The following is a 14760-nucleotide window of genomic DNA, read 5'->3' on the forward strand; positions in this document are numbered from 1 at the left end:
CCCCCCAGCCCTCAGATTCTATTATTCATCATCATCTCTCTAACCAAATTTTCCAAGGCTCTGGAGGTGGTAAGGAATCTCCCTGTAGAAGTGTGCAGAGCTCACCCACCTCAGTCCTAAAACCCAAAGGAATGAAATCCCCAGAAGCCTCCATAGTATCCTCTAATCTTTCTGCAGGAGCTTGGTCCAGCATCCCCACGCCTGTCATTCTGTCTTACAATGGACACCAAAACAAATGTATTGTTTCTCCACATGGAATGTGACATGTCTATTGCTCTACTTATACTTCTTCCTCTGGATATAAAGGGGTCTTTAATTTTTATTACATATTAAATTTGTGTGTGTGTGTGTGTGTGTGTGTGTGTGTTACATGCATGAGTGGTGGTCAGGGGACAACTTGCCGGGGGAGTCCAAGTTGGGTCTCTCCTTCTGCTGTGTGGGTCCATCACACTTGGCTGCACGTGCCATTACCAGCTGAGCCATCTCATCAGCTCTCTTTTATTTTAAACCACCAGATTATAGAGACTTTGAGCTCAAGTATGTGTGTGTGGGTGTTTGGGTGTGTGTATATTCATTGGCTCATTCTTAGTTAAGGATATGTTGTTGAAACCTGTTTTTGCTTTTTCCTTTGAGGCAAATGTCATGAGGTATTTCAGTACAGGGTGAAGCTAGAGTCCACTGGGAATGGTAGAGGATGCTTGCATTGAGTCTGAAAATCTCACACTAGAACGGTGGCTGTGGAAATGGAGAGTATGGGCAGAGCAGGTAGTGCAGAGATTGTGGTTTTTGGAGGCTGACCCAGGTTGGAATCCTGGCTGTGGCATGTAGAAGATGGAGTTTCAGCACTTACCACTGGGCCTCCTTGCAGGATTGTTCTATGGATCACAGCTGCTGTGAGTAAAGTACCCAGCTTAGTACCTGGCACTACGTAGGAAGCCAGCAGCCAGCAGAAAATGAAGTGCTAATGATCATGATGGTGTGGTCACCAGCTGTGGCTGCTCTCCTCCAGCTACAGCCACTCTCCTGCTCTCTTAGTTCCTCCAATCAGTCGTCTGGTCCAGACCCCAGGGCTGGTGAGGAGTCTGCGCCAGCCTCGCTGCATTCAGACATTCAGACGCAGGAGACCAGGTTCAGTGACACAGATCTGCTTTATTGCAGGAAGGTACAAGCTTATATAGGGGTAGTGGTCCAATCACAGCACAGCAAGTAGGATACCTTATTAGCATAACAGGTTTAGCATCCTATCACAGTACAGCAAGTAGGATACCTTGATTCCAAGGGTGGTGATTAGGGGGTGGCAAGCTCTAGGCATCAGTCTCATGATCTGCCAATGGGAGCAAAATGTCACAAGGCGTTCCTTGTGGCTCCAGTGGTTGGGTCGTTGCCTCAGGCCTGCTGTATGGCTGTCGATAAGATTTTCACCCTAGGCTCAAGCCTGTCTCCCACATGATGGAAGATCAGCAGGGATGGTGAGCTGAATACGTTGAAGAGAAGCATCCCTGGGGTTTTTGAGTTTAGCCACTTGAGGGTTTGGAGGACTTAGGTTGGATGGAGATCTGTTTTAGAGAGCTAGCACCAAGGTTAGCTTTAGACGTGAAGCAGCACTGAGATACCTAGGTGACTAGTAAAGACCAGAGGCAGAGAGGCTGGGGAGACGGCAAGGTAGATAAGAGTCCTGCTCTGTAAGCATTGAGGACCTGAGTTTGAATCCCCAGAACTCATGAAAAACTAGGTGTGGATGTGCGTGGCTGTACCCCCAGCATTGGGCGATAGAGACAGGTAGATCCCGAGAGCTCTCTAGCCAACCAGCCTGGCTGAAACGGTGAGCTTCTAGTTTACTGAGAGACCCTGCCTCATTGTAATACCACCCCCATCCAATGGTAAATTGTAACAAAAAGCTGATTTATTCTAGGGGTGTTTGATGAATGAGTTTGATTTTATATTTTCATCCTAAAGCCATTCTCTCATCACTAGCTCATCAACACAAGCATCCTCTAAATGAAACCCTGGCCCTTCAAAGTATGGTCCTCAGACCCGGTATCACCTAGAGTTTGTTAGAAGTGCAGAATCTTGCCTTCTAGCTGGACCTACTGGATTAGAATTTGCATTTCAATGGTGTGATAGGGGAAGCCTTTTCAAGTTTGAGAAGCTTATGCTAAAGTGTGATCCCTGGAACAGCAGCATGAGTATCCCCAGGGAATTTGTTAGACAGCCATAGTCCTGGGCCTCTTAGACTCCTAAGTCAGAAAGGTTGTGTTAACAAGACCTTCTGGTGAACCTGGTGCACCCCAAAGACCACTGTAAGCCATGAAGAAGACATGAAAAGATTGGGCTTTCCCTTCCTCATGTCTATAGCACAGAACACTTGAAAGGCCAGTTGACCCCTGGGAGCTAAACTCCAGTCATGCTATTTCCAGCATCATTTTGCACTAAACATGGCCGAAGAACTCTTTTTCACTGTGCATAAAATGACAAACAAAGGAAAGAAGCCTCGACTCTGGCTTGGTCCTTTATCTCGCCCACCAAAAGTTATGAGCATTGGGGCTGAAGAAATGGCTCAATGGTTAAGAGTACTTGCTGCTCTTGTAATTGACCTAGGTTTGATTCCCAGCACCCACGTAGAGTGGCTCACAGCTACCTGTAACTCCAGGACAGCTGGCTTCCTGGGACACCTACACAAATAAACACACAAAAGTAAAAGTAATAATAATAATTAATCTTTAAAAAAATATGAGCTGGGCATGGTGGCACACGCCTAATCCCAGCACTCAGGAGGCAGAGGCAGGTGGATCTCTGTGAGTTCAAGGCCAGCCTGGTCTACATAGTGAGTTCCAGGACAGCTGGGGCTACTGTACTGGGAGACCCTGTCTCAAAAAAGACCATATATATATATATATATATATATATATGAACTGTTAGCAATAAAAAATTTACCTCCTTTATAACCTGGCGTGGTGGCACAAGCCTTTAATTCCAGCACTTGGGAAGCAGAGGCAAGCAAATCTCTGTGAGATAGAGCTCAAAAAAGACCAAATATATATATATATATATATATGAACTGTTAGCAATAAAAAATTTACCTCCTTTATAACCTGGCGTGGTGGCACAAGCCTTTAATTCCAGCACTTGGGAAGCAGAGGCAAGCAAATCTCTGTGAGATAGAGTCCACCTGGTCTACATAGTGAGTTCCAGGCCACCTGTGGCTACAGAGAGACCCTGTCCCAAAAAGACCAAAAAAAAAAAAGAACCCCTCCTTTCATCAAAAATGTTCGGCTTTCCATTTGTTCAATAGTTGTTGAATAATGTGATAACGTAAATAAGAGTCACTATCTATTTTTGTATACCTGTAATATATAGAATGTTTATATATTGAGCATTTGATCCTAAAACCATGTTTTCTTCTATAGATGCTAGTACATTATAATCAGTGGCATGTGGATAAACCAGTGGGGTTTTTTGTTGTTGGGGAGCCTGGGGGGCTAATTTATAGTGGGCCAGTTTCTATAGTGCAAATTCACCCTCTTGGGCCGATTTCATGTTACTATCAGTTTAGCAACCAAAATTCTTACAAAGGTTAACACTTGACTTTCACAAGTGGGAATCAGCTCCGCACATGACTAAAACAACAAGGCACAAGACAGTTTGTAGTTATTGTTTGTTTGTATTTGAAATAATGTCTGAAACAAGATTTGGGTGTTTTAAATCTTGTGTACTATGGAGATGTTTATTAAAATTATAACTATTAAGCCAGCAAAATGGATCAGTGGGTGACGCACCTGCCACCAAGCCTGACCACTCGAGCTTGACCCCCAGGACCTACATGTGGAAGAACACCAACTCCTTCACGTTGTCTTCTGACTTCCATGAACGTACACACACATACACACAGATCCACAAATAAATGAATACATAAAATGTAATTTTTTTCATTAAAGTTATGAGGTCAGTGAGATAGTTTAGTGGGTAAAAATTCTTGCCACCAAACCTGATCGGAATTCAATCCTAAGGCTGACATAGTGGAAGGATAGAAGCAACTCCTCAGGTTGTCCCCCGACTTGCACACATGCACTGTGGTATGTGCATATATACACATACACAAAATAAATAAATGCAATGAAATTTTTAAAAGTTATAATTATAGGCCAGGTGTGGTGGTGCACACCTTTAATCCCAGCACTCGGGAGGCAACCACATGTGGATCTCTGTGAGTTCAAGGCCAGCCTGGTCTACAAAGTGAGTTCCATGTCAGCTGGGGCTACAGGGAGACCTTGTCTCCAAAAGACCAAAAAAAAAAAACTATAGTCAAAATGTGATTTGAAAATTATGTTATTTTAAAGTCATATTGAATGTAACTGTAACAACATATGATATTGAAAGGCTCATATTGATACAGTAGTGAGTTTGATTTTAAAATACTATCATGGTATAGGAAGGCATGTGTTAAAATTATTCTTAGTTAAGCCAGGCATGGTGGTGCATGCCTGTAGTCCCAGCACTTGGGAGGCAGAGGCAGGCGGAACTCTGAGAGTTCAAGGCCAGCCTGGTCTACATAGTGAGTTCCAGGACAGCTGGGGCTACAGGGAGACCCTGTCTCAAAAAGACCAAAAAAAAAAAAAAATTCTTAGTTTTGGTATTTGAACTCAAATGCATTGTTATGGTCATTGTTAATTATCAATGTGACAGAATCTGGAGTCACCTAGGAGAGAAGCCTCCAGGTATACCCTGTGAGGGATTATATTGATTAGGCTCTTTGACTGGGGAGACCCACCCAAAAAGTGGGTGGCACTATTCCCTGGGCAGGGGTCCTAGGTTGTATTAAAAGGAGAAAGTGAGCTGAGCACAAGCATCCATGTTCTCTGATTCTTGACTGTGGGTGCAGTTGACCAACTACCTCCAGCTCCTGCTGCTGTGACTTTTCCAACCATGATGAACTGTAGCCTTGAGCCTCAGGCCAAAACAAACCCTTCCTGCCTTAAGTTGCTTTTTTCAGGGTGTTTTATCACAGCAACAGGCAAAGTTACTAAGACATGCATATGAAAAATGACTGTCTGAGATGATGTTTTTGTTTACTAGTATTAAAATTTGACTTCTCTTACAGGTATTCAGGAAGGAACACAATGTACAAAATGTAAGAATAACTGGGCACTGAAGTTTTCTATCATATTATTATATATTTTGTGTGCCTTGCTAACCATCACAGTAGCCATTTTGGGATATAAAGGTAAGTACTCTTTCCTTTTTCCTTCCAAATAGCAGGGGAATTTGAAATGTACGCTTCACTTCTTAAGCATGCAAAAATTCATCTTTGCAAGTATGAAGTATGGCCAACCCCAGAATCCATTGGGAATTGGTTTTAGGACCCTTGTCCACTCCAAGGATATTATAATCTTCAGATGCTCAAGTCCCAGTATTTTCATATATAACTTACATTCTCCCATTTACTTCATGTCATTTCTAGGTGACTTACTCCTAATATCAGGGAAATGTTCTGTAGACAGTTGTTATACTCAATTACTTAGGGAATAATGACCAAAAAAATCTGTGCATGTTCAGTGCAAATGCATTTTTCCTAAACATTTTCAATCCAAAGTTGATTGAACCCACGGACCTGGAATCTGGGAAAGATAACTGTATTATATTACACCACTCAGGTATAAAACTTAGTAACCTCATGAGCTCCATCTCTGTGTCCTGAGCTACATGTAGCTATGGGTATACAAGGGAGGAAATAGCTGCTCCTTTAGATCCAATTATAACGATGGTCTTCTATGAGTTATAAAGGGTTGTTTTGCTTGGTTAGTTGTTTTTTTTTTTTTTGGTCTTTTTGAAGCAGGGTCTCGCTGTAGCCCCAGCTGTCCTGGAACTCACTATGTAGACCAGGCTGGCCTTGAACTCACAGAGATCCGCCTGCCTCTGCCTCCTGAGTGCTGGGACTACAGGTGTGCACCGGAACGCCCAGCCGTTGGTTAGTTTTTTGTTTATTTTCTCTCTTCTGTTGCTTTTTCCTACCTTTCCCAGCTACTCCCACTTCCTTCCTCTTTTTTTTTTTTTTTTTTTTTTTTTTTAAATTTTATCTCTCAAAGGCTCTGTGGAAATCCTGTAGCACACAGGAAAACTCTATTGACAAAGTAAAGCACAAAGTTGATTAACCAACTGATTCTCTCTCTTTTTTTTTTTTAATCTTTATAGTGCATTTACTGCAGTCACTATTACTTACATAGTTTCGTAAAAATCCTGCCCTATGGAAATTTAACACAAAGGCAGCTCTACTACCTCAGCTCTGCTTTATAAAACTTTAGGTTTGGTGCTGGAGAAATGGCTCAGTGGTTAAGAGTCCTGGCTGCTCTTGCAGAGGACCAAGGTTCAATTCCTAGCACTCACATTACAGCTAACAACTGTCAGTAACTTTAGTTCCAGGAGATCTGATGCCTTCTTCTGACCTCTGCAGGTATTGCACAACACAGATGCACCTATTTACATGCCAGCAATACATTCAAACACATAAAAAATAGTAAATAAAATATTTTTAAAAAACAAAGACTTTAGGCCTTTTGTGCCTATTTAAGGTAAAGGAAACTTTTGCCTGATTATTCCAGACTTATTAAACTAGAACCCCATCCCTCACCCATCACCTGATCCCCTCACAAAGACTATAGGCAGATTTACAATTCAGTCAGGAACTGCACAAACTTTTTTATAGAAAACAGCCATGGGACCCTTCCTGTCAGAGTCACATGAGACAGGCATGGTGTCTGGTTAGCACAGAGGCAGACCAGGGTCTATTGAACTTCAAACCATTCATTCTTTCAACAGCCACCTCAGCTTCCTTTGCACTCAGAACTAAACCAAGACTAAACCAACCTAGGACTGGAAAGAATAAATTCTCCCCTCTCCCACACCACTGTAATTCCTCCCACTGCTTCCTGGTGGGTAGTGGTTTAATGGGGGAATACAGTGCATTAGAATAAGAATGAACTTCAGAACAGATGTCTAAGTTCATCTTGATCCTACCCAGATTCTACCCATTTTCGTGTTAATTGTGTTTCCAGGCATCCTGCTATGTCCTCTCTATAGCTCTGTAGCCCAGGTGTGAATCACCAACTCAGAGATTCTGTCTGATTTTGTAGAACAATAACGATCTTGACACCTTTCAAGGTAGTTAAGATGAACAAAGATGATGGTCTACAGCCCATAGTACAACATGCATAGAGGCTGCAGTATCTCTGTTCCTTCTGTATTTATTCAGCACTAACCATCAGAATCTTGATGGAAAACAGTATCATACAGAGTGTGTCGATTGATGAATTTGAACAATGAGAATCTGGAAAATAACTAGCTCATTTTATCCATTTGTGATGAATTTAACTTGGAGATCCCCAAGTTTTCCTATGAAGGCGCAGAGGATGAAATTAAGAAAGGCTATTTGGGGCTGGAGAGATGGCCCTGTGGTTAAGAACACTGACTGTTCTTGCAGAAGACCTGGGTTTGGTTCCCAGCACCCACATGTTGGCTTACAACCTCTGTGACGGCAGTTTCAGGGCATCTGAGGTGGCCCTCTTCTGGCCTCCTCAGGCATTGCACAAACACCAGGTACACATAATATAGGCAAACAAAACACAAATTAAATGAATCTTAAGAAAAAGATTTACTATCAGAAGAGAGATCAGAGGGGGTAGTGAATACTTGTAATTTTTCCTCTTCTAGGAAAAAAGGCTAGGTTTTGTGACTTCAGGATTATACAGAAAGATACAAAGAAGATAGCTAGCTTCTTGCCACATCACAAACCCCCTCCCCCCATTGGAAGTCCCTCTAGCTTTGCCATAGTATTCATGTACTTGTTCATTGCCTGCAATCCTTGTAGTGTCTGTTCTACCTAAAGTGGCTCCTCCTGCCAGAAGCCCCTGAAAACTCAGTCATAGCTCAGCCCAGAGTAGAGCCTCCTGTTTGTTCCCATAGCATTTTCTTTACTCTTAGCTCCTGTTATACCAGATCATTATGGTTAGTATGTCTAGCTTAACACCCATCTCTCATCTAGTACACCAAGACTATCTTTTATTTACCAAGTCTCCCACTAGTACCTACATCATGGTGTTTATTTGTCAGGTACCCAGGAAAGTTAACTACATGTGTGGGTGGGTAGATGGATGAATGCATGCATGGATGGAGGGTAGATTGGGGCTGATTTCTATGGAGATAAGCAACGGATGTCCAGACACTCTAAGTCACTCTGTGTGTAGAGGATTGCTGCTCCTCAGAGCCCACCCAGACATCTAAACTTCTGGAGATCAGCTCGGCCTGCTCTGTGTCTGACCTTCCCAGGGTGAAGGGAGAGGAGATCTGGAGCGTCAGATGGCATCTTTCCCCTTTGCCTCCTCAGTGCCTCCATTCCTCAGGCCTCTGCTGACAAGAAGATGATAATACAATATGTACTTTTGGTCTCCAAAGCCAGCCTTAATGACCTCAAATGTTGATGTTTTCCACATGTACTTTCTCTTTCTTGCTGATAAGATCCTGGTGACCCCAACATTTTAAGAAGCAAAAAGATAAGCTCCAATTCTCTCTTCACATATCTCCCTTTGATGACTAGAAAAGCCCTTTCCATTTAATGATAGAAGGAAAATATGCAGTGAAGGAAGTCAAAGAAGGTGTTTCTCTGAAGAAGTTGAAAGGAAATTAAATTTCTGAGCAGGGTGGGGGAAGGCATTCTGCCCTGTTTTCCTCAAAATTCTTTGCATCTCTGTTTAGTCTCTTCTGTACCTACAATTTTTTCACCTAGAGAATTTGCTAAATAAGATAGAGAATTGCTTAGTCACCCACACAGCTGCGAGCCAGTAGCTGTGACCATGAGGCACAGGTTTTTGGACAGCTGCATTGCAGCTTGGTGCATCAACCTCCCTAACCTTTTTACCAATAGCCAATGAGCCTCCATGACAGGCATCATCTATTAAGTTTAGTAGATTATTGTTCCCTAAGCAGAAATCTTATTCCATTGCCCTGCCCAGCAGGCAGTCTTTCTTAATATGATTAGAATAAAGAAAGACCCAAATCTGAATCATCTCATCAGTCTTCCTAGTTGTGGTATGTTTGACACCTTGCCGCTAAGCTCTGTCAGCACAAGGACAACGGGAAAGGAGCTTTCAGTACGCAGACACATGAAATCACCCTGTAGCTCTGTGGAACCTGGGATAACACTCTACAGATTTTCTGTTTTTCTGTAATGAATTCTCAGGTAGTGTTGAGGGTAGAAATGCTTTTGGTGAATTCCAGGGGAGTATAACTGTGGGTACTGGGAAATTCTAGGAACCTCTGAGACAGAGCCTCTCTCTGTCTCTACACCGTGATCAGTCAGTGTGGTAGAAACACTTTCAGGCACAAGTAGGAGGTCTGTTCTTGTTCCCTGACCTCAAAGAGGGGCTGTGGTCTATGTCTCTTAAGCTCAAATGCTTAGCACTATGGCTGGTGTAAGATAAATATTCTTTGATAACTTTAAAGAAAATACAGTGGAAGTCTGGAAAGATGGCTCAGTGATTAAGAGCACTGACTGCTCTTTCAGAGGGCCCCGGGTTCAATTCCCAGCACCCACATGGTGGCTAGCAACCATCTGTGACTTCAGTTCCAGGAGATCCAACACCCTCTTCTGACCTCCATGGGTATTGTACAACATAGGTACTCCTACCTATATGCAGGCATTACACTCATACAAATAAAATAAAAATAATAATGAAGGCATGTTCTTTCCTGGTTGGGTATTTTTTTTTAACTAGAAGAAACCAGGTTGACAAAAGAAATATTCAATGAAAAGCTATGTAGAGTTGTAGAAGAAATGTGGGTTTTAGGGCTAGATCTTCCAGCTCGATACCTCATTTAGTCATAAGCTGTATGATTCTGAGATGTTCTTGGAAATATCTCTAATCTAGATTTCTTCCTCTTTAAAATAGGAACAATAAGAATTAACTGCAAGCCAGGTGTGGTGGTGCACACCTTTAATTCCAACACTGGGCGGCAGAGGCAGGTAGATCTCTGTGAGTTCAAGGCCAGCCTGGTCCACATAGTGAGTTCCAAGTTGGCTGGGGCTACAGGGAGACCCTGTCTCAAAAAGACAAAAAGAATTAACTATAGTCATGGCACAGTACATATGGTGTTAGACAGGGAATTTTTATTACTTTATATCCTAGAAGCAATAAACTATTATTATTGTTGTTCAAATAAAGGTTCAGTTGGTATGTTATAGAATAAATGAGAGACAAAGCTTACTGCAATGGGGCAGTAAGACCTAGGATGGAGCTTAAGAAATTTGAAGGTGGGAGGGGGAATGGGAGGTTAGTGGTCCAGGTCAAGGGATGATACCCAAGGGTGAAAGATAGTTTTATCAGATTATCCTAGTGGACTATGCTGTGGGCAGTGGAAGAGTGGTGACTCTTTAGGTATAAGTACCTGAAGCCCCACTATTCTAAAGAAAAATTCCACATTAGAAAATAATTCTCAATTGTGTAGACACTGTGGACAACTAGATTGTTCATAGCCCTTCTATGCTGCTTGTTCATTTTCCTCATGAAAGTCATCTAAAAACAGAGGTCTGTGTAGACTTGGAGTGTCTAGGATGAGACCAAAGGCTCTGCCACTATACCTCTGATTGAGAATTTGTGCTTTAATTAGGAGTAAAAACCAAGGAAAATGCTATTTGCTGGTGCAGCAGGACTGGGACTTTATGCACTAACAAGCCGCCAGTGTCTCAGCCCTGCAGTTTACAGTTTTATACCAGGGTACTGTTTTTAAACACACACACACACACACACACACACACACAGTGGTTCATGAACATGGGGCAGTTCATTCACAGTTGTACACAAGGCACGTCATTCCCTTGCTTCACAGAAGACAAAGATAACAGTTTCTTTAGTTCATTTTCATTGTTGTTGTTTTGTAGTGTTTTAATGAAAATATTATTCCTTTTACTCAAAGCACATTTGAACTATCTATCCATGACAGTTGGGTGTTTTTGTAAACTAAAATAGAAGAAAAAGTAGAGAAAGTAGAAAATGACTGTCAGCATATTTAAGGTTTCTTTGGCTTCAAGGAAAGAGAAACAGGATTTAAGATGTTGCTTTGAGAACAGTGAGACAATGAGGCATGTGTTTTAATTTGAAAATCAAAACTGAGTCTAAGCTTGTAAACACTGAATTTTTTAAAAATTTAGCTTTCTTAAAATATACAAAATACATTTTGTTCTACAAAAAGTCTTCATAGATTCAAGAGCATGCATGCCTTTCACACAACCCCAAGGGGAAGATTAGAACTAGACCTCTATGTCAGTGTGGAATTTTGTTTTTATTATGTGTATACATGAATGTGCGTCCAGGTGCCCATGGTGGCCAGAGAGGGAGTCAGATGCCCTGGAGCTAGAGTTCCTCTGGAAGAACAGGAAATGTTCTTAACCACTGAGCCATCTCTCTAGCCCATAGGTAGTAATTTTAAAACAGTAACTATTCAACAAATATCATACTGAGTCAGTGTGGAGGCCCTGGTTGGCTGGCTTGCATGTTTGCCTATATAACCTATATCTCAGCAGATTCTCATTTAAGTAAATGTTGTAATAACTTATTTGTTGAACACCACCAAGTGCCATGGGCCAAGCTAAAAGCTGGAGATAAGGTTACAGATAGTTTTCAACTTTATAATGATGTAAAAGCAATACATACTCAGTAGAAACTATGATTTAAAGTTTGTTCTTTTTCCTGGCTAGTGATAATGTATTATGTTCCTCTTTGGTGATGCTGGTCAACAGCTGGAGACACAGCTCTGCCACCCCTATGAGCCCAGGGGAAATGACTCACTCTACAGTGTGCTGGGTTGCTAAGCTAGGGTATTTGGTATATTATGGGTGTTAAATGCATCTTTAACCTATGATATTTTCAGCTTACAATGAGTTTATATGAATAATTCCATTATAAGTCAAGGAGCTCTGAAGGCTCTTGTAGTAAATAAGCCATGGCAACACAGTGTGGTGGGTCCTGGAATAAGGAATGGGCTAGAGAATTCTGTAAGATGCAGCTCAGCAGAGGTTTCCCACAGGCAATAGTGACCAAGCCCCCCCCCCCCAAAAAAAAAAAACAGGGAAGAATATTCTAGGTGCAAGATGAGCACATGGAAAGGCTCAAATGAGAAAGCACATTTGAGGCAGTGCACACATGTCATTGTGACCAGATTATAAATGCTTGAGGGAAAACAGTATGAACTACTTTCGGGACAGTTCCAGGATCCAAGGAGCCAGTTCATTTTAGGTCACACACACTCATGGGGCCTCTGGTTCCTGAGAGGAGCCAGGAGACTCTTCCCATACAGTCATGCATGGATAGAACATGTGATGAATAATAAAAACTGGGTCATGGAGCTCACAATTAGTATACAAAACATTCATGCTTTAAAAGTAATCTTTTGGGGCTGGAGAGATGGCTCAGCAGTTAAGAACACTGGCTGTTCTTGCAGAAGACCTGGGTTCGAATCCCAGCACCCACATGGCAGCTAACAACTGTCTGTAACTCCAGTTCCAGGCGATCCAACAGCCTCTTCTGTCCTCCACAGGCATTGCATGACATGGGTGCACTTACCTACATGCAGGCAATACACATATACACATAAAAATAATAAAATATTTTTAAAGTAATTTTTAAAAATAAATGGAATCTCATTGATAACTAAGACAGTTGTAACCTGAGTGTGTTGGTACATGTCTGTAATCCTAGCTGTTCTGGAAGCTGAGGTTGGGGTATTAACTTCCGGTTTTTTGACTTAGGATACTTTCAACTTCCAATGGGTTTATCAGATATAATGCCATAATAAGTTAAGGAGCTCTAAAGAATCTCGTAGTAAACAAGCTTTGACAACACTGTGGAGAGTCCTGGAATAAGAAAAAGGCTACTTTCCTAGAGAATTCTGCAAGATACAGTTTAGTTTGGGGCCAGACTGAGCAACATGGGAGATATCATTTCCTAGTTTGCTTTTTATTACTATAATAAAACACTCTAAAGAAAATCAACTTGAGGAGGAAAGGGTTTGTTTGACTTACATATCCTGATGACAGTTCATTATTGAGGGAAGCCTGGAGAGAAACTCAGGACAGGAACCTGGAAGGCAGAGACCATGGAGAAGCACTGTTTACCAGCTTGCTCCTCTGGCCTGTTTTCAGCCTGCTTTTTTTTTTTTATTTTAAATATTTTATTTATTATTTTCATTTTATGTGTATGCGTGTATTGCCTGTGTGTAGTTAAGTACGCCCATGTCATGCAATGCCCACGGAAGACAGAAGAGGCTATTGGATCCCCTGGAACTGGAGTTATAGACAGTTAGCTGACATGTGGGTGCTGGGATTCAAACCCAGGTCTTCTGCAAGAACAACCAGTGTTCTTATTCGCTGAGCCATCTCTCCAGCCCCAAGCTTGCTTTCTTTTACAACCCTGGGCTACCTTTCCAAGGGTGGTACCACTCATGTTGGGCTGGGCTCTCCCACATCACTCCACAATCAAGAAGAGGCCTCACAGACATGGCAATACAACCAATCGATAGAGGAAATTCCCTCTTCCCAATGTGTCAGGTTGACAATTGAAGCTATCCAGCACACACAGAAACACACACACATACACACACACACACACACACACACACACACACACACACACAAATGATAAGATGGACTTCTTGATTCCCAAGATGCTAGAGGATGGATCTCATGGGAGTCACTTCTGGAGAAATATCCTCTTATTAGTCATTTAGAAACAGCTTCTGAAGCTTCCAAGGCACTACAGAATCAAAACAACAACTAAGTGTATAGGATTTTTGCCAGGCATGGTGGCATACACCTTTAATCCCAGCAATGGGGAGGCAGAGGCCAGTGGATCTCTGTGAGATGGAGGCCAGCCTGGGATGGTCTACATAACCAGTTCCAGGTCTGCTGGGGCTACATAGTGAGACCAAGTCTCAAAACAACAAGCAAAAAAAAAGAATTTATTATTTTTGACCAAATCAATTATACCACTGGGGTTTTTGGACAAATTCTTTTTCTAAAGAGTAGCTTTCCCCCATATTTGATTTCAACTATACTTTTTGTTTCGAATCTGCTTTCTTCTACAGTGAAATTCTCTCTCGTCTTAGAACTGAAAAGTCAAACATGACTAGGTATGTGGACTAATGTGTTGTTTTTCCAAATCTTAGTTGTAGAGAAAATGGACAATGTCACAGGTGGAATGGAGACGTCTCGCCAGACCTACGATGACAAGCTCACAGCAGTGGAAAGTGATCTGAAAAAACTAGGTAACTGCAACAAGCATAATCCATTGAGTGGGGTCTCCTCCTGGGACTCTGTGTGAGTGATGACAGCTTTTCAGGAGATTCATGAACTCCTGTTCACCCAGAAGCACACTGTTGTTGCATGCTATACCTTTCTTTGTTATTTAACTCTAGTACTTTCATTTTTAAAGATAGGGGCTCTGACCCCAAAATTTTTAGGTGCCAAATAAAATCTGTAGATTGATCTTGACCCAAAAGAAGCGTAAGTACCCCTGTGAAAGGTTCCGTGTTCAACTGCTTAGTAAATTCCAATTTAAATATTTTAAACTGCACAAATTGTTAGGAGTTAACTTTCATGATAAAAGATTCTAGCCAGCCAGGCGTGGTGGTGCAGCACTCGGGAGGCAGATCCCAGCACTCGGGAGGGAGAGGCAGGCGGATCTCTGTGAGTTTGAGGCCAGCCTGGTCTCCATGGTG

The 14760-nt window shown here is 42.0% G+C and overlaps 1 protein-coding gene across 2 annotated transcripts in view; it reads left to right on the forward strand.

The window, feature by feature from the left end:
• The window catches only part of Colec12 (collectin subfamily member 12), a 200782-nt gene that overhangs the window by 160639 nt on the left and 25383 nt on the right, over positions 1-14760 (forward strand). For both annotated transcript variants that reach the window (XM_008826958.3, XM_029560557.1), the window contains 2 exons: positions 5099-5221; positions 14209-14307. In XM_008826958.3, coding sequence (XP_008825180.1) covers positions 5099-5221; positions 14209-14307 — 222 coding nt within the window. The remainder of the gene's footprint in view (positions 1-5098; positions 5222-14208; positions 14308-14760) is intronic.

This window comes from Nannospalax galili, unplaced genomic scaffold (genome assembly GCF_000622305.1).
Source record: "Nannospalax galili isolate Female #2095 unplaced genomic scaffold, S.galili_v1.0 scaffold511, whole genome shotgun sequence".
NCBI lineage: Eukaryota > Metazoa > Chordata > Mammalia > Rodentia > Spalacidae > Nannospalax > Nannospalax galili.